Source organism: Solanum verrucosum, unplaced genomic scaffold, assembly GCF_900185275.1.
Source record: "Solanum verrucosum unplaced genomic scaffold, falcon-dt-bn FXZP01000252.1, whole genome shotgun sequence".
NCBI classification, from domain to species: Eukaryota; Viridiplantae; Streptophyta; class Magnoliopsida; order Solanales; family Solanaceae; genus Solanum; species Solanum verrucosum.
Genome location: NW_026019988.1, coordinates 5,774,176 through 5,794,554, shown reverse-complemented (window position 1 = coordinate 5,794,554; position 20,379 = coordinate 5,774,176). Strand labels below are relative to the sequence as shown.

The 20,379-nt window shown below is 32.9% G+C and overlaps 3 protein-coding genes across 3 annotated transcripts; 2 read left to right on the top strand and 1 right to left on the bottom strand.

The window, feature by feature from the left end:
- Positions 1-574: 574 nt before the first annotated feature.
- LOC125818973 (protein IN2-1 homolog B-like) lies at positions 575-5,857 on the bottom strand. Its single transcript, XM_049498480.1, has 9 exons — positions 5,617-5,857; positions 4,242-4,316; positions 3,543-3,603; positions 3,347-3,433; positions 2,248-2,346; positions 2,070-2,172; positions 1,918-1,994; positions 1,501-1,608; positions 575-685 (listed from the first exon to the last, which is right to left on the bottom strand). Exons 1-9 carry the CDS (start codon positions 5,799-5,801, stop codon positions 575-577), a joined length of 906 nt encoding a protein of 301 aa, XP_049354437.1. The 5' UTR covers positions 5,802-5,857.
- A 4,113-nt stretch (positions 5,858-9,970) lies between these two features.
- LOC125818731 (50S ribosomal protein L10, chloroplastic) lies at positions 9,971-10,937 on the top strand. The gene has a single exon (XM_049498244.1). The coding sequence runs from the start codon at positions 10,045-10,047 to the stop codon at positions 10,732-10,734; it is 690 nt and encodes a 229-aa protein (XP_049354201.1). The 5' UTR covers positions 9,971-10,044; the 3' UTR covers positions 10,735-10,937.
- Positions 10,938-15,065: 4,128 nt separating this feature from the next.
- Positions 15,066-19,620, top strand: LOC125818702 (protein TONNEAU 1a-like). The gene is made up of 8 exons (XM_049498213.1): positions 15,066-15,328; positions 16,473-16,605; positions 17,877-17,965; positions 18,069-18,191; positions 18,493-18,599; positions 18,679-18,704; positions 18,784-18,940; positions 19,431-19,620. The coding sequence occupies exons 1-8, from the start codon at positions 15,242-15,244 to the stop codon at positions 19,474-19,476; spliced, it is 768 nt and encodes a 255-aa protein (XP_049354170.1). The 5' UTR covers positions 15,066-15,241; the 3' UTR covers positions 19,477-19,620.
- The last annotated feature ends 759 nt before the right edge of the window (positions 19,621-20,379 follow it).

The following is a 20,379-nucleotide window of genomic DNA, read 5'->3' as shown; positions in this document are numbered from 1 at the left end:
TAGAAACAGTCACCGTGCAGCTGTATATTTATAAATGGCACCACGGTGCACAAAGCATCCCCATTGTAGGGTCTGGGAAAAGGGCCACACCTGAAGATTTGTGATGTAGACACTCTACTCTAATGCAAGCATTAGTGGTTACTAATACGGCTCAAATTTGCAACCTATAGATCATACAGAGACAACTTCATTGTGCAACTATATATTTATGCGGCAACAAACCGTACACTAGTTATACCATATGTGGAATTTCATGCTGAGATTAATCATATTCTAATACAATGAACAAGACAGCCCCTTTCACACTCAGCAGTAATCTTTGCGTAATTGCGGATGCTGTGTAATGACTGAGCTCATTAGAGCTGAGACTGCAAAAATATAAAGAGAAAGAAATGGCGGTGAGTATGGTTATAAAACAACTTCCGAAATAAAAATTGGTTAGATTTTTGTATGGTTACTCAATTAATAGTTCTTATCTAAAAAAGTCATCCTTTATCTTGATTCTATTTTTTATAATAAAGAGTGATTTTTTGAGATAATAACTATTCGTTGAGTGATCATCTGAGAAATCAACTCAAATAAAAACAGTAGACAAGCAATATACCAAGAAACGTCTTTTATAGTTCTCCAGGTGCTCCTTTGGGTCACGTTTAGTTACTGTATAACCTTCAATTTGGTTCATCTCCTGCAGTAAATACATCATACTACATCAACTAATGTTCTGCAAAAGTCACAATGTTTAAAAGACTAGTGCTTATACACACACAGAAAACTTAAGATATTAGGATGGTAATAGTAGTTATCTACAAACAATGGAGAAAGGGCAACCGGATGCACGAAGCATACAGTCTTCACGTAAGGTCAGGGGAAGGGCAGTACCCCAAGGGCTATAATGTTGATTCCGAACATGTGATCGGAGGCGGAGCTAGGATTTCAACTTTATGGATCCTGAATTTTAAAATGATGACTTCATCTAGTGCAAATAGTTGGGTTCTAAATTGGTATAATACATAAGCATTAACTCAAACTTGGCTTCAGTTGGCAAGTAAGCACTCCAACTTTGAGCGTGCACATCTAGACACCTCAACTCGTTTCCACTATGTCAGTTGAAACACTCCTAACATACAGAATGATCTAGACACCTCCAAATTTATGTGTCATGCCAGCGTTGGATGTCCACGAGACAGTGAGATGAGTTGGAGCATTTAGTTGCCAATTGAGACCAATTTTGAGGGTCTGTTTATGTCTTATGCCTAAAATTATGGGTTTGGCGGTAGATCCACCTATTGTATGCAAAGCACGAGGATGGGCACTATAGAACTCAAGCAGACGATCATTATAAACTTGACAGTAGCAAATTCCAATAATAGCTTCGAGGAACATAATGTTCTAGTATTCAAGTGAAAATATTTTGGTATACAACTATAGTTAAAATTTACTTCTGGTGGTCAAAGCATTCCATTGGAAAGAGTATCAAAGAAAAGGTAATCCGTGCAATACCTTGATCCATGCTGCAAGTTTTGTCCTGCCTGTTGTAATGTCATAGTTTTTTACCTCGAGCAAGAAGGGCTGGAATCTTTCAATGAATGGCGCGTAAGCTATATCCACCTGTCCATCACATATACAAGGTAGTGAATAATGGAATACATGGATAAATTTGCTTCATTCCCAGAAAATAATTCTTATGGTAAACATTAACAGCGGATTTCACCTTTTCACTTACTAATGCCTATGTTGCTCGGACTCTTCAAAAATGTCAACGGGTGTATATCGGACTCTCCAAAAGTAGTGCAACTTTGAAGAATCCGAGACGGGTACGACATCGAAAGTGAAGAGTCCGCGCAAGACTAATGCATCTATAGATAGGTCTTTTATGAGCGTAGATTGAATGACGAAAAATAAGCTATGGATACTCACCAGACTTAATGAACCAAGGAAGAAAGATCCATCAACAAACTTGGAAAGAGCAGTCTCAATGGAATCAAATGCTGCAACTACACCAACTCATCTAAAACATAAAGATTCTACCGCAAAGCAAATATGTAAATTATATAGGAGTTAAAACTTACTGGCATCATTTATTTTGTCTTCCTTCAAAGACGAAATTACAGCTTTGTAAAAGGAGTCAAAGTAGGAGAACAATTCTTCTGCGAATTCTCTCTTGGAAGGATCCTACATTAGCGAGCACACAAGTTGAGAGACGAGAAAAGTAGGAAAATCTCAAAGGAAATCCTATCAAGAACTTACATCAGGGAAAAGTGAAGGTCCTTCAAAGTTACTGTCAATATATCTAATGAGATCCATACTCTCTCCCTTAACTTCATTGTTGTGTTCCAGTGATGGTACCTGTGAAAGAAAAGTATTAAGTTCTCGGAGTAGCACAACAAAGTGACAGCATAGTGTAATTCAATGAACTAGTATGTAAATTTTGCCACCTAAACCTGTCAATTAGCAGACCTAAATCGACTCATTTACCTTTGATCAATCAAATCATTCAGAGATGAGCTAAACTTTCTTTCTGGGGCCTTTCAATTTAACTAACTTGAAATTAATTAAACTCAAGAGTCTAAACATACATAAATACACAATCTTTTTAGTAACAAGAAGCGGGCTAAAGCCACAATGGGTCCTTGCCATCTGAATCAGTAGAGATATGGACAGAAGGGACATTTTTACTAGTAGGGGGTCCCGTGGTTCCTATGCTGCTGCGAATTTCAAAGTTCACGATATGTAAGCAAAATGATTGACAAACCCTTAGATCACAGATAAATATATATTAGAAGGGAACCTCAAATACACACACAAGAGACGCACAGAGACATCATTGGTTTCAACTTATCATTTAGGAATTGATAAAGCAGGTTTGTAGATTTACTGTACTAAAACAACAAGCAGAACAGCTTAACTCTACTATGGATAAACCTTCTGGCCTGGACTGCAGAACTTCAAAGAAAGCAGAGACTATAAACCATTTGAATAACGGAATAATACATGAAACATATACTCAAACTTGGCCTTAGCTGACAAGTAAGCACTTCAACTTTGAGAGACCACATCTAGACACCTCAGCTTGGTCTCAACTGGCAACTATACACTCCAACTCGTCCCCACTGTGTTGTGGACACCCAATGCTGTCGTGGCACATTAATTTTGGAGGTGTCTAGATGATCATTTTGTAAGTTGGAGTGTTCAACTGACACAATGGAGACGAGTTGAGGTGCCTAGATGTGCATAATCAAAATTGGAGCATTTACTTGCCAGTTGAGGCCAAGTTTGACAGTTTGTTTATGTATCACGCCTTTGAATAACTGTCGCCATTTATTTATAACAATAATGTCACTTTCACCTTATTAGCTGGATAAACCTTCTCCTTATACCAATCTGGCCTGTTCTTTAGATCAATAGGAACCAACTTAATCTCTTCCTGCAGCCCCTGATTTACATACAAGAATATAAATCAACTAACTTTATAGGTACTGGAAGAAATTCGAATACACACTAAATTTAACCAAATTTTAGATCAATAGTTGCTCCATACAAACCTTACAATTTCTAGCAATCCACGTACGTTGGGCATATGGGCATGAGTAAGAGATATAAAGCCTTCAACCAAGAAAATGAATAAATTGACTATCACAAGGGAGATAAACTAATATATCGGGCTGATTTCACATATGGTCACTGAATTTTACCAACTATAACAGTAAAGTTACAAAACTGTTTTTGTCACAGCTTTACCTACTACAAGAATACCATCACAAAATTGTATCCGCTATAACAAAAAGTCTCCTTGATGGGTAGGTTTTACTTCATAGTGGATAAAGTTTAGCAACTTTAATGTTATAGCGGGTAAGGTTCAGTTATTAGCTAGTTTAATGCGACAAAAAAGTAGACATTATTGTTATAGTGTATAAAGGTCAGTAACCATATTTGGACTAACCATATAATATCCGACAAAGAATTTTATCCATTATAACAGTAAAGTCATAGATTTTTATGCACTATATCAGTAAAAGTCACTTCAATGGATAAATTTTAGTACTTTATAGAGGATAAAGTTTAGTGACTTCATTATTATAGGTGTTAGTTACTTTTAACATGACAAAAGAATAATTAAGTGACTTAACCGTTATTGTATATAATTTAACCATATCATATCATACAAAGAAGAAGAATAGAAATGCAACAATCACATTTGAGACAAACAAAAAAAGGAGCAATAAAGTAAAAAAGCAACTAACTTTGGAGTTCCATCAAAGATTGATGGTGGCTCTGAAGAGGAATCAAGGGCAGGAGGAAGCATCTCTCTGGAACTTCTGATTAAACAAGGAATTGTTAGAACTAACAAAAACCGTTGAACCCAATAGAAGGCGCGGCTTTTAGAATGGAGTGATTTCACAGATGATCACTCAACTAATAAATATTATCCCAAACGGTCACTTTTATTCTTGATTTCAATTTTCCTTCAACTTAGAAGGTAATTTTCTGAAATAATAACTATTAGTTGAGTGACCATTCGAGAAATCAACTCCTTCAAATCAAGAACTAAATATCAATGTTTGAAGACAAGTGAGTAAGCAAAGTAGAAGAAATTACAGGTGTGAACTTTTTATATTTGTTCGGTCACTATGTTTTTAAAATATCATCTTTGAGAAAATAAGTTGCTTAAAAATCAGAAAATGACTTTACTGATAGGAATAGGAAAAACAAGTTCCTCTCCGCCCTCAACGCTCCTAGCCCCCAACTCTGATTACTACATCCACGCCACCCCCACCCTAGAGGCGGTGCTAGCATTCTGCTTATGAGCTTTGATGCAGACCATGAATTTATGCTAAATATTCACTTAATATGTATAATTTATTCAGAACTTATTGAGACATCTTTTTAGAATCTAGAACCATAAATTGAAAATCCTAGCTCTGGCCTCCTGCTGTATTTGCTTAACAACAACATACTAAGTGTAATCCTGCAAGTGGGGACTCGAGAGCATGGTGTGTACGCAACCTTACTCCTTACCTTGTGAAGCTAGACAATGTTTTTTTTTATAGACCCTCAACTCAAGTAACGCATATGAGAAATCAATTATGTAAAGTAAATATAGTAATGTAAAAGTCATACTAACAAATAAATAATAGAGAAGATAACATAAGCAAACGACAAATAATATGATAACCCAAAGTAAAGGAAACAACAAATATTTTCTTAGATTACATTTGAAACAATATTTTCTAGTTCACTTACCAACCATCAAAAAGATAAGGAGTCAATGGTTTTAAAAAAAAATTAACTCAACGTAATTTTTTCGCAAGTTTCACATCTCAACTATTAATTGTTTCATTTTTCTACCTGATAGATGATAAAAGTAAACAACTTATTGTTTGAAGTGTTTTTTAATATATAGATGGTTATATTTCACATAGGAAATTAAGTAAAACTGATAATTCAAGTGTGTTTTCGACGGTTATGTCAAAAATAAGTAAGAAAACAACATATTTTCCAGATAAATATTTTACGTGAATAACATTTTGCTTCTTACCAACCAAACACACCCTAAAACTAGAAGAATACGAGAATTCCAGAAAAAATAGCTAAAAAATAAATAGAGAAAGAGAGTACCCAGAAGCCATTATTGAAACAGCTGGTAGAGCACACATTTTGGGGCAGCCAATGTGATTCCATTTTAATGGGTATTTAGCATTAGAGAAAGTGAAAGAGAGTGAACTGAAATTGGTTCTCAAAGGAAGAAGAATTGGAGAATTGACATTAATATGAATTTGATACCCAATGCTCGAAGCTGCCATTTTCTCCTTTAGGTTTTGGTAATTTGGTTCGTTAATGCGTAGTACTCCTTATCTTCCCACTCGTCTCTGGCGGAACTGTGTTTTCTTCTTCTTTTTTGCTCTTTTCCCTCTTACACTTCGTTTGGATGGTTGTTACATGATGACATTGTATTGTATTGTATTGTAACGGTAGTATAAATACAATGTTTGTTTTGATTTGGTTATAATTTTATTTTAGTATTTATTCTATCTTTTTTGTAGTAGTTCTACTAGGGGTGTGCATTCGGTTTTTTGTTATTCGATTTGAGTTTTTCGATTTTCAGTTTTGAAAAAGTATAACCCAATTCGAACTAAAAAAAATTTGGTTTTGTTCGATTTTTCTCTTTTCGGTTTGGTTTTTTCCGATTTGGCTATTCGGTTATAACTTATTTCATAACTAATTAATAACATAATCAAAGTTATATTTGCATGCTTAAAAAATAAAAATTGCATATAGGGAAAAGTAACACGAGTAAAACATTAAAAACACAATACTATCAATAATTTCAATGAAACTAACTCTAAACTCTAAAGTACTATCACCACAAATCGCATCGAGGTTGAACCAGCAATTTAACTCATGTCTTCAATTAAGATCTCTTAAACCTGAAATATGATGAAAAAACTTTTTAGAAAGAAATAGATAAAAATTTCAAAAGCAAATAGCACATAAATAAAATAAAGCAAGAAAAAAGAGCAAACTGCAAAAATAAAAAAGTTGACTAGCGCCGCTAATTCTAGTTCTGCTAATTTTTTTTCGTGAAAGTGCAAGTAATATGTGATATTTATAGTTATAATGTAAAACCTAATGCCTTAAATTTAGTGAAATAGGATGACAATAATTTGATATGGGCCTAAATATTACGGTAATACTGAATTACTAGTACCCTACGGCCTATATATATATATATAATTCGGTTTTTTTTGGTTTTTTTATTTTCATTTTTCTAAATCTGAAACCAAACTAAAAAACCAAACAAAGTAACTTATAAATCCAAAATCAATCCAAAAATCCAAAAAATCAATTCAAATTACAATTCGGTTTGATTTGGTTTGGTTTTTCGGTTTAATCCAAATAGTGCACACCCCTAAGTTCTACTCAGTATCCTACAATTTCTTATAGGTTTATTATTCAAATTATAAAGGTGTGATATTATGCAATACGGAAAATGATATAATCTATTCAAATATTATATTTATTAAAATAATATAATATAATATGATATATTATGATATGAGACATAACGACGATTCAAACAAAGATTAGGATTTGAGTAGAGAAAATGATAAAAATGCCACTTATGATTTTCGTTACATTCAAAAATAATTTTTGAATAGTTTTGACTCTTGAAATTTATTTTTAAGTGAACATTTTTAATTGATAAAGTTATAGATCTATCTATACATGTATGTACTAACTAAGTAAACTAATTTATTCAAGTGAACATTTTTAATTGATAAAGTTATAGATCTATGTATACATATATGTACTAAGTAAACTAATTTATTAATATGATTGAAGTATACATAATATACACTAGTCACTACTTAAGGATGGTTTATCGAGTGTATAAAAAAATAATATTGAACATAGTAAATTTTAGTAATATAAGTATTACTTATATTTGTACTAGTAAAATTATTCGCGTTTTGTGCGGAAATTTAATATTACAAAATTCATAAAATAATACTTAAAACATATCAAGCATTAAAACTAAAACATTATATTATCTTATATATAAGATTACGTAGTAACAAACATTAATAATGTTAAAGGAAATGAAAATTATTACATCTTATCATTTATCTTTAATAACATAAACATAAATTAATGATTGTAAAAATACATATCAGGATCTGTAACATAAGCAATGGTATCAGTGAGCCACTCAACAGGAGCAAAGTACACAAATATTTAATTGTGAAGAAAAAGAAGAGGTTCAAAATTTTCGTTGTTTTAAAATGAGTGGAAATCCTTCTATTTATAGACAACAAAGGGTAGTGTGAACAAATGTTTATTGTACCTTATCAGAAAGATTACAACTATTTGGAAAAGTTGAAACCCTTCGGAAAGGGCACAACCTTTCATAAAAGTCACAACTTTTCATAAAAGTCGCAATTTTTCATTAAAGTTGCATTTTTCAATAAAAGTCATAACTTTTCATGAAAGGGGAAGACTAGTTTTGGAAATAAATAAATTAAAAGAGAATTCTGATTTCTGGTGGCGCCACATAGGCGGACATAAGGTTCTCTTTTTTTTATATATATATATATATATATATATGATTAATTATATTTGATAATATTTTTTTGTTTTATATTTGATTTGATGTATTAAAAATAACATGTATACATAATTTCAAAAATAATAATAATTATTTGTTTATAGAAGTATCTTCAATAAATATAGTAAATGATGTAAAAAGAGTTTTGTAGAGCAACAGTATCTTTAATTATGCTAAGCGTGAATTAATAATCTTTGTATTACTAATATCACATATTTGATATTTCCATATATTAAGTTATATACATACCTTAATATCAAATAAAGTATATAATGTTTACATTAATTATGCATAATGTGACTCTACTATTGAATTCAAGCAAAATTATTGAAACATATGATATTAAAGAAAAATCAATATGCTTATTATAATTTTTTTTTAAAAGTTTAACTATGCACCTTGGAATAATCATAAAATTTATATGGTATTATATGTTACAATAACTGATCAAAACATATCATTAATACCTCTAAATATAATAAGAGAACCCTAAGCCCGCCTATGTGGCACTACCACAAGCCATGATTTTCTTTTAATTTATTAATTTTCAAAACTAGCTTTTCCTTTTCATAAAAAGTTGTGACTTTTATGAAGAGTTGCGACTTTTATGAAAGGTTATGACCTTTCCGAAGGGTTGTGACTTTTCCAAAAAGTTGTGACCTTTTCGATAAGGCACAATAAGCATTTGTTCACACTATCCTTTGTTGTTTATAAATAGAGGGATTTCCTCTCATTTTAAAACAACGAAACTTCTAAACTACTTTTTCTTCTTCTGCACAGTTAAATATTCGTGTACTTTGCTCATGTTGAATGACTCACTGACACCATTGTTTTTGTATCAATACACTGGTGAATAAAATCGTTCCATCCTGAAAGAATCTATTTCTTTAAACCTTGGGTATTAGAGAGGAATGATTTTCTTAAGGAGACACTGTGCATTCAGTGAACTCGATTTTTTCCTTCTATTTCATTTCATTGTATTGTTATATATTCTGGTATGTTTTTTCTATAGTCATTAATTTATGCTTATGTTGTTTTTGAGTACATGTTTTAAACTCTGTTGTTTATGTTTCTGCAAAGTTATTGTCTCCGATTATATTGAACATATACACATATAGTAGGTATATTCATTGCGCAGAAAATAATTATGGTACTCAGTTCCAAGAATTCATATTTTGATATTCTATATAAACTTCTATAACATAAAAGTACTATATATAAGCTTATATATTATCTATTTTTACTATGAAGTTTCTCACTTATCAATTGAAGAAATTCATAATGCAAGTTCAAAAATTAAAATTGCTTTCATGTTCAAGCATAATTTTGTTTTTGAATCTGTTAACAATTTTTTTAATTTTTTCCTGAGACAAATATCCCGATTGTATAATCTATGCAACTTAAATGTATTTTTTTTCTTATGAAATGCCTTTTTATATATTCTTATTGTCTTCTTTATTTTCATTTTAATGTTGATTAAAGATTCAATGATTTATTATTTCGTGAATAATTCATTCATTAGAGGTTCTTGAGTTATGTGATAATGACAATAATCAGATTCATGTTGAAATATTGCTAATAGTTTTTTAAGAACTTACTATTATTTTTAATGTATGGATATTAGTAAAGAACTATTTTGCAAGTTCAATAATCAATGCAATTATTTATGACCGCGCGAAGCGCGAGCAAATTACCTAGTTAAACATAAGATTAAAGGGTTTTGAATTTTATCAAATTATTATCTTTTATCCCTCGTATCAAACCACTTCTAATTTAAAAACGGTAAAATATACGCAAATATTACACCTACCTTGCCTTAGGTTCTTTAATGGTTTGTTTGGTATGACATAAATATTTTCAAAAACATAAAGTTCATGAAATACCCCAAAATTCTATCTTAGCACAAAAGATAAGGCAATCCAATTCTCAAGCTATCATCAATGGAGGCTGCTCTCTTCAGCTTACCTTCCTCTTCCTCTCACTCTTACCCATTTTCCGTGAAATCCCACTTCAACAATCCCTTCATAATCCCCCAATCCAATTCTCACCTCAAACCCAAATCCAGAACTCTAACTATCCGTTCAGCCATTAGCAGAACCAAGAAAGAAGAAACAGTCGAAACAGTGAAGCAGCAGCTTGAAGATTGTTATCTCTTAGCTGGAATCAGTTACAAGGGGTTAACAGTTAAGCAATTTCAAGATCTAAGGGCTCAACTCCCAGAAACAACAAAGCTTCTTGTTGCTAAGAACACATTGGTACTTAAAGCAATTGAAGGGACAAAATGGGAAGCATTGAAACCATGTATGAAAGGAATGAATGCTTGGTTATTTGTTCATAGTGAAGAAATCCCAGCTGCTTTGAAACCTTATAGGACTTTTCTAAGGGAGAAGAAATTGGAAGAGAATGATTTTACTGGTGGGGTTTTTGAAGGGAAATTTTATGGACCTGATGAGTTTAAGGTGCTTGAGAATTTGCCTACAAGAGCTGAGATTTATTCACAGCTTCTTGGGTCTTTGAAAGGACCGGCTTCAGCTGTTGTTGGGACTATTCAAGCTCCAGCAAGGAATTTGGTTATGGTGCTTAAGGCTTATGTAAAGAAATTGGAGGAGGAAGAAGGTGGAAGTCAATAATTTTGTTGTAGTTCTTGGATATGGTAAGTTAATGTTATTGTCAATTTGGTTCAATATTTGAAATTTTTCTGAAAGATGGAATTTTGTAAATTTTATGTTTTTGGTAGAATGAATTAATCCTTTGCCAATTGTTCTAATTAGTGTCCTTGTATTTGGCGGATAATTAACTGGATTACTTCATGACTGTTTGAGAGGATTTGTGTCTGTGGAATGTACTGTCTGCACTTTCCATTATCACTGAACCAAGAAATAGTTTGTCTTCCTGCTCCAGCTCACTATATTTGTCAAACATGAAAAGTGCAGCTCGGTACACTAAGCTCTCACTATTTGAGGAGTTTGGGCTTTGGTGGTAGGCTGGAGGACTGTAGCTTTATTCATGCAGTTTCTTGCTTTTGTTACATGTTGCCATCGGTTGTTTATTATATTTAGATGATCGCACTATATTGTTGATGTTATTGTTCCTTGCATGTATCCTCTGCAGTGCTTAACTATTACTAGTTGTCATGCTTTCCTTACTGTCGTTTTCCCTTTTCATTAGTACTTTAATTTAGTTCACTTGAGTTGAGGGTCTTTTGGAAACAGCCTTTGTACCTCCACTGGGTATAGGTAAGGTTTGCATACACTCTACCCTTCCCATACTCCACTTTGTGGGATTTCTATGGGTATGTTGTTGTTGTTGGGAAATGCCGGACCACATTGCATCTATTGTTAGCAACCTTAGTTTGCATTTCTGCAAAAGGTTGTTTCTGTGCTTAAACCGTGACCTCTTGGTGAATTGGGCAGCAACTCTTGCCATTGTACCAAACTCTCCCCTTCCTATGTAGTAAAATAGGGTAGAATATTTTTTAAAAAAAAGAAGCAGCAACAGCAATCCTACCTCTTATGAGACACATATTCCACTTTGTAACTGAAAGGGCTGAATCTTCTGGCTTTGTCACTCAGTCCTTTATCTCCTCTTTTCCCCTTTCAGCATTTCAAAACTTACTTTAGTTTTGCGTGGCTATAATCTGGTGGATGATTTCTCTTTAGAAATAAGTTCAGTGCCTTTTGTTTGGGGAAAGGATGGACTAGTTGTTATAGTCGGTGAATAAAATTATTTTAGAACTTCAATGTTGTTGACTGGAATTAGTTAAAGGCCTCTGAGAGATATTATTAGGAGGACAAGGAAGCAATGACATTGATCTGGCACTTAAGCCATCTGATTTTGAATGGATGAACAAGATTGCATTTTTTCCTATGTCAAAGCATGCCTATACTTCTGCTTTGGAAAAGCTACGACCTTTAGAGGCTCCAGGGATTTGGATTCTCCAGATGGTTAATCAAACGTTAAAAGCTAAATCATTTTCAGTAAGTGAGGAAACTTTTGGTTTTATTCTATGTCAGAACATACCTGACCATTGTTGAGAATAAGTTTCTGTTGAAGACTTTGGAGATTTGGATTCTTCTAAATGGCTGCACAGATAGGCGTCAGGTTTATTGTTGCAGACAACAATTTGAGATAAGTATGCCTTTTTGTAGGTTTAGACATAACAAAGTACTAGGTGTGCAAGGATATTCTACCATTCTTGATGATACCAAAGATTTACTTCCCCACTACATAATGGGACTTTTTGCTCTATGAGATGCACAGGTCTACTGATGGTTCACGTCTAAAATAGGGCAAGATTATTCCGTCAAAATGTGAAGACAAGGAACTAATCACAAGTTATCAGTATTACTTATTACTTTTGAACATTCTGATGCTAATATGAGAAATCAGCATAAGCAAAGGCCTAGTCTGAAATGCTGGTGAAGAGATCTTACCTTTGCACTATGCTGCTTGTTGTTTTGTTTTAGCCAATAGCCGGAAAACCAAGAAAATGTTGATGACCATCGGTTCATCCGGCCTTTACTATATGAACTCTCCTTTCACTGCTCTTCTGCAACAAAAGAAATTTCATGTCTCAGGGTATATCTTTGATGTTGAGATTCTCCTCCATAGCAACTCCACCTGAAAATGACCGCACTTCCTTCCCCAAATATTCTTTTTTTTTTAGAATAGTTCCGCCTTCTGTTAGGTTATTCTGTTGGTTCTTGTTTGACTTGCCATTCATGCACTAAACTCTGTTTCAACTCTCGATTGAAGTTTCATCTCAACATATAATATTTGTGCTGTGAGTATAATTTTGAGGACTTCTCTAGAGTTCTGATGCTTAAGTTTTAGTACAAATCCGTTGTATCTCATTGACAGATTCCCACATTGGTTGTGGGGGAATGGAGTGGTGGTCTGCTTATATGGACTTGGGTAATCCTCCCCACGTGAGCTAACTTTTGGGGTTGAGTTGGACATAGATGTCATATCTTTACAACATTGATTTGTGTAGAAGGAGTAAATTTCCTTCTGCCTATCTAACTTATCTTAGATGAACGGCGAACTTTTTTCACAAAGCTTCACTTATGAAGCTCTGTAGGTATTTCAGTTTCATTAATGTGTATCATGACCTGCTTTGAAATGCTTTACTTGATCTGAGAGATGAGAGCCTATCAGAAACAACATTTCTACCTTTGGTAGGGTTAAGGTCTGCGCACACACCACCTTTCTCAGACCCTACTCGTGGGATTACACTGGATATGCTTTATTGTTGTTGTAATGTGTATCATAAAAAATGATCAGTATTGAACTGGAGGCTGTAATACAGAATTCTGTTACTGCCTTTTTAAGTCCTTTCTCATTATGAAGACATTGTACTCTGTTCCTACATGATTTGTGCCATCATTGCTCACTACGACTAAGGACTGGTTTGGACGTGATTTATTATTTGACGTTGAAATTTTGTTTAAATATGTAATTTGAGTTTTTTAAATTATATTTTTTTCTCATAAATATAAAAGCTCCACAATCTGTTAAAACTATCAAAATTTCTCAACTTTTATACAATTTTACCAAATAAGCAAAATCATTGTTCATAAACAAGGTATTGGTACATTCTAAGGCGCTACGTTAATAAATCGTGTATCTAATGAATACATACTTGCAATTACATGTTATTATAAATTTTTGAATACATACAATTCTACAAAGATTTACTAGTTTAACAATAGAAGTAACTAATTATTTTTTAATATAATATTCTTTTATACAGTATGGACAATCTTCTCACACTGAATACAATTTTTATTACTTCGCAAAATTTAACTCTAAAAAAAAAAAAAAGACAAGTTGACAACTAATATGAGACAGAATAAAGTATTACTCTCAACCCTCAGTTTCCAACTCTTCTTGCCTTGTTCCACCTTGGAATTGCTTGGACTTCATTGTTGTGGTATTCATTCCAAATAATCAACAAAATTAAATTATTTTACATTATAAAACCAACAAAATGGATCAAAAACTATAAATCTTAATCTAGAAATGACAAAAATTTCTATCGTAATTAGGACAATGATTTTATAATATGAAATTTAGATATTAAAGGACTGTATAAAATATTATAAATTGCAACTTTTAATATTAAAATTTAAAAGTATTTAAACTTAGAATCAAGTCCAAAAGATATATATTTAAATTTTAAAATAGTAATAGCGTTTATTACCTAGACATCACAAATCCAATTCCGAATTTTATATATATATATGTGTGTGTGTATATTAGATGTCTTGTAATAAATTTTTGTGGCCGAATCCTTCTTTAAATAGCATATATAACGAGAATTCAAGTGATTTTAAGATAATAGTATACATTAAATAATTATAATTAAGTGATTATATATAGTGTATACAAACAAATAACATGCAATTATTAATTTGGTGTAAATATATCAAATAACTTTTACTTTCGTACTTTCATTAACGATTTATTTTGGTTTTGCACTCATGATATTTATATTGAAATGTCAATTAATTTAAATTCGAATCATATAGCACCTATTGAAAAAAGGTCTTTTAACATGATTTATTTTATTTTTAGGCTCAAAATTTAAGAGATGTGATAGTTATCTTTACTTTCATAGCATGTTTATTAGCTGTTATTTGGTACGCTGGACAAGCATAAATAATTTTGAGATAAAAATCATTTTTTTTGGTGAATTTTATATTTTGAATCTTCTACATAAATTATTATTGATTTTTTTAAAAAATAATCCTCAATATTAACTAGATTAAGTATTATTTAAATATAATCGACTAAAGACATTAATTTGGCATAAAATTTCATTCATATGATAACTAATTCATTAATTTCGTACACTTCTAATTAATCCACAAACACCTATAATAATTCAGAAAATAAACTCGCAAAAACACTATTATTCAAATATATTTTTCATCATTATATAGTATATACTACTAACAAAACCAAATAATCTCTCAAATACAAACAGGGCAAAAACGAACTTGTCTTCTCCGAGAAGAGAAGAGAAAAAGCCATTCGAATACAGCAGAGAAGCAAAGAGCAAGCATTTCTACTTCTACCAAACTGTACAGAGCCCCTCTCAAAGCAGCAGCAGCAGAAGAAGAAGAATCTGAAGAAATGGACGATTATACTAGAGAAATGATGGACCTCAAAACCCTCGTTACACGAACCCTAGAGAAGAAAGGCGTACTCGCTAAGATCCGAGTAATTAACCCCTTTTCTCCTCTACATTTTCATTTTTTAAATGTATTTGTTTATAATTTATTTATTTTTTGACGTAGAATGATCTTAGGATCCGATCTGGTTAATACGTATCAATGCTTTATGATATTTCTAGTTTTTAAGTTTTTTTTTTTTAATCGCGGTGTCCGAGCCAGCTTATGAGCAGCTTGACTCATTTCAAGTACCAAGTAACTCCGCCAAATGCATGGAAATAGTTACCTACTCCCTCCGGCTCTTTAAGGAGGTGTTTGGTGGGAGTTATAAGATATAATAATTAATAATCTCAGGAGAAAATGCAGTATTATTTTATACTGTGTTTAGTTGGAGGTAGGTAATCCTTGGATTGTTTATTCCACTATCTATACCTTAGTGATGAGATAAGTTATCTCATATACATGGTGGAATAACTTATACCGGGATAATTAATCTCGAGATAACTTGTTTTTAACCAAACGACTCATAAGTGTGTTAGTTTGATTGGGCACGAAGTTTATGAAGCAAGAGAAACATTTGAATTTTGTGGTTTTAACTTAAAAAGATGTATGTAGTACTTTTAAATCTTGTGTTCTGAAACGTTCTATGGAGGATGTTGGAATTGGAAAACTTACTAAATACAGAAAGAGACTCTCTTTTCGGGACAGACCAAAAAGGAAAGTAAGACACTTTAATTGAGACGGAGGGAGTACTATTTTGCCGCCTCTAGAATTCGAACTTGAGACCTCATGGTTCTCAATGCGCAACTCTTTATTATTTCAATGATAGTGTGGATTGTAGAATCCATGAAAGGAGGATGTATTTGGAATTGTATTTTTATTTTATAAATAACAATAACCAAGCACTAAGACAATGCTTGTGATTACATGATCAGGGGTTCCCCTATACAAAAACAAAAAGAAAGGAACCCATTTGTACAAAAAGCCTATTCTTGCAGTGAACTGATCTAGTCTAACATGTTGTTTTCATCCTTTAGCTACATAATTGTAGTAAAAACTACAAACTGATGATCTCTAATTGTTGGATCACATTTGCTTCCTTTGAATTGGGTCATTCTTTTCTTGTTGTAGATTGTATTCTGTATAAGATATTTTTCAAATTTTACATATTTTTATGGTGTGACAATTTGTAGGCTGAACTTAGAGCAAGCGTTTTTGAGGCAATTGAAGACGAGGATAGGGTAATTGAGAAGGATGAAACCTTGCCTCCTGCGCTATTGGGTAGCTGCAATGATCAGGCAAAACAACTCCATAACTCACCTTCAGGTCATTTTTTATTTTTGTCCTTTTTGTTGGTCTTTTGCTTAAATCATTGCAAATTTTTGTGTTAAAGATGGAAGGAGACATACTTATCTTCTCTAGAACATTTTTATCGACTTTGGTAATATATATCAGAAAGCTGAGTTGTTTTCATATACTGCAGCAGACCGTCTATTAAAAGTCACAATCTGTTGTCTGGATTGACATTTGGTTGAACAACCTCTGCCAGCTCTTCAGACCTAGAAATTCAATATCTTTTTTAGGATCTGATTCTGTGAATCTCACTCCTGATAAACCTATGTCTAACTTGCAGATGGCTACACCTTTTGCTTTCCCAACAAATATGTTACTTTCCTGTTTCAGATTCATTTAGTTTGTATTTTGTGATGAAATAAGATATCCAAAACAAATTACAATCTCCAATATCAAATTTAATGTTTCCAAGACACTAAAAAGTCTTGGAGAAAATACTAGAGAGTACATTTTTTCTTCCATGTCTAAACGGTAAATAATCTTTGATTTATCTCAGGTAAACATATTGAAATTGAAATGCAAATGTCTGGGAGCATGATAATAATATGTTTAGTACTTGACAATATATCTTTTCTCCTTAACTACTAAGCCCTAAATTAACTACTAAACCCCTACATAGTCTAATATTTCAACTTTTGGCATTTTATGTCAGAGAACTAGTGAAATGTGTTCATTCCATCTTTTAGTGTTTCTTTCCCTCTTTTTGATTGCTTTTTAAACACTATTTAAATCATGCTTAAAATATATTCCCAAAACCTCTTTTTCCTTCACATTCTTAAGCCAAACTCATAACTATTCTTGGTTTACTCACTGTTTGGCCCTCATTATATTGTCAGTGCTCCAAATATCTAGCTGGGCATGCGAGGGTGTGTAGAGTATTTCACATTGGTTGGGGGAATGGATTCTTATTATATGGTCTTGGCAACTTCATAAAGAATGTCTTATCTGAATATACAAAAAGCAACATCATTTACAAAAAAATACTAAATTTTGAGGGCTATACCCCTTGAAGTAAAACTTCTCTGGTTACTTTAGAATTTTCTCAAAGGTTTCTAGACATGTCTTAATTGAATCTAACTGGGATGATAATGTACCTCTTCTTGCAGTCCGTACATCTTATGATCAATGCATCAACATAGTTGTGTTTTAGGTCTAAGAAGTGTTAAAATTTAATACATCCTTGATCCTCGAATAGTAGATCACTTTGCTTATTCATTTTAACAGTTTGATTGTTCTGTGTGCAGGAAGGCTACTAACTGCACTTATATGTGAATATTTGGATTGGGCTCAATTAAACCACACACTTAAGGTGTATTTGCCAGAGTGTAACTTGGTAATCATGTACTGTGCTCTCCGGTGTGAGTTTATAATACCTTTCACAAAGTCTTGTCAATATTTAGTTTTAAATACAAAGAACCCATTGTGTGATTGTGCAGCCAAAGGAGTCATGGAAATCTGAGCTAAAAGAATTCAGCAGCAAGAATGGATATGATCTTAACAGGAATGGTGACAGTGCACCGTTGCTTTTGGATGTTCTTGAAGGATTCTTGAAATACGAGGTTTGACATATAAACGTTAGTTATTGATTGACATGTATAAAAAAAAGTGTATCAATATGTAAAAATTGATATAGAAACTTAGTTGGTAGTAACTAATTGTTGTTCTGCTTTTGGGATCTCCAATGTTCTGGCTGTGTTGTTGCTGTTATTCCAGATGGTTGGAGGTGTTAATTTGTGTAAATGATTTTATTATAGTATTTGCAAATAACAGTTTCCTGTACTATGTGGGTCAGTATGCAAAAGCGTGTCTACTAGAAATAATAGTAAGTAATGTTTCTAATTTTGTTTTATTTTTTCCCAGAACTTCTCTCAAGCAAAGGGTGCTGGATCTCTGTCCAACACTGAAGCTAGGAATGTTAGGAAGCCTTCTTCATCTTCAGTTGCCGGCGGGTTACCTCCGTTGGGAAGGTTAACATATAAAATATTATCACTTCTTTTACTCTTTTGTTTGGATTTAAAATTGACTTGGAACCATTTTACGTCACAGGCCAGGTTCTGCTGCGCAGTCATCTGGTAAGTAGTCTAGCTGGCCCTCCCCCTTTCTGGCAGTTAATTCCCGTAGCATGAATTTTTGATATTGTTGAGTTTCTAGACAGAAGGGCAGGTTCATCTATATCCGGATATAGGAAAGATGAATACAACTGGAGATATGAAAATGAAGAGCTTTCGCAAGATGTAATGCTTGCCTCATCTGCCTTAGAAAACCTTCAATTGGACAGAAAAGCTCGGAACCTTACCACTTCATGGCGGTCAGTGTTTAAACTCTCAAAGGACTTAAATTACATATTTGGTTATAATGTAATTATCTGTTGGCTTGTAATGAGTCCTCAGTTTTTGTGGATTATAGTGCCAAAAAAATCATGTTTTTTAAGTGCTCCCCTCAAAGACATTACTATGCTTGCAAAGTCCTCCCATTTTATTTGATAGAGTAGATGTTTGTTACATCTACATGTCAAGGTAAGGGTAAGGTCTGTGTACACCCTACCATTCCCAGACCCCACTTGTGGGATCATATTGGGTATGTTGTTGTTGAGTAGAAGTTTGTTACATGAGTGTCATGGGAAGTTCAAGTATATCATCGTGATAAGTGATTGCCAAGAACTGATGATAAGCTGCGGAAGTTCTTGAAAAACATTCATAGAGTAGTTTTTCCTTTTGTTGATGTCTCCGTCGTTTGTCATCCTTTAAATTACTGTCCAGCAAATTGAGTGGTATCTCAACTTGTACTGAATTTTGCAGACACAGAGGTGATGGCATTTCTGAGGATGATGGCAGGATGGAATAATAGATGAGATTATATCATCTCCAAATCACTAATTATATGGGAGTTGATGATATCCTTCAACTTAGAAATGCAATGTTCTAATGTACGCTATGTATGATTTATATACAATATTGCTTGTAGTAATTTGTGTGTGCTTCTCATTTTCGTTTCTTTTTTCTTTGTTCATTTTTGTTCTCTCCCCTTATCACGATGTCCCTTGTGTGGCAAAGCAAGCGGTGTTTTTAATGCAATTTTTCGTCATATTAATGGTTCTTAGTGCTGGCATATGAGTGGATTCATAATGGGTAATGCTATATCCGACCCATTCATATTTTCATGGAACAATGATTGCTTTGAGGTGGATGCCTAAATTACCTAAATTATCACCTTTTTGTGATTTTTGTATCTCAACTATTCATTGTTCTCTCTTTTTACCCATCTAAACTTGTATTAAAACCCATCTCAATCCATAGCTAGCGCGTGTAGATTATCTCAACATTGAGGTGTGTTTTAATATAAAGAGAAGGTAATAGTTCAGGTAATTATCTTGAAAATTAAAGAAGAAAGGGGGTAAGCTTCACAAAATACCAAAAAAAAAAATGTTTGAAGCTCACGAACAATCACATTAGCTAACCCCTAACTATGACACGAGGGCTACCTAGTTCTCTTTTGCCTCTTTCTTTCCTACAACTGAAAACTATCCATAGGCCAAACTTGAAGGTTTCAACCTTTGAAGTTTTTCTTTACATGATCTTATTATATTTTTATAATTATGGGTTGAGATTTAAGACAAGTATTTTTTTACATATAAGTATGTTTCGCATTGTAAATAGTCTGTACGGATGAATATGTGTAAGAGCTGTATCTCCCTACAGGTGTGGAAACACATGTTCATTCGAACCCTTTGTCGAAAAATTATAATAA

What these genes read in the sequence shown, in the direction of transcription:
- LOC125818973 (XM_049498480.1), bottom strand. Translation starts at nt 5,801, where the DNA reads ATGGCAGCTTCGAGCATTGGGTATCAAATTCATATTAATGTCAATTCT. An exon ending in AGGTTTATCCAGCTAATAAG is followed by an intron (nt 2,347 to 3,346) that starts GTGAAAGTGACA and finishes TTTCTTTCACAG; the next exon opens with GTACCATCACTGGAACACAA. An exon ending in AACTTGCAGCATGGATCAAG is followed by an intron (nt 686 to 1,500) that starts GTATTGCACGGA and finishes TATTTACTGCAG; the next exon opens with GAGATGAACCAAATTGAAGG.
- LOC125818731 (XM_049498244.1), top strand. Translation starts at nt 10,045, where the DNA reads ATGGAGGCTGCTCTCTTCAGCTTACCTTCCTCTTCCTCTCACTCTTAC.
- LOC125818702 (XM_049498213.1), top strand. Translation starts at nt 15,242, where the DNA reads ATGGACGATTATACTAGAGAAATGATGGACCTCAAAACCCTCGTTACA. An exon ending in ACTCCATAACTCACCTTCAG is followed by an intron (nt 16,606 to 17,876) that starts GTCATTTTTTAT and finishes TTCTGTGTGCAG; the next exon opens with GAAGGCTACTAACTGCACTT. An exon ending in GGGTTACCTCCGTTGGGAAG is followed by an intron (nt 18,600 to 18,678) that starts GTTAACATATAA and finishes TTTACGTCACAG; the next exon opens with GCCAGGTTCTGCTGCGCAGT.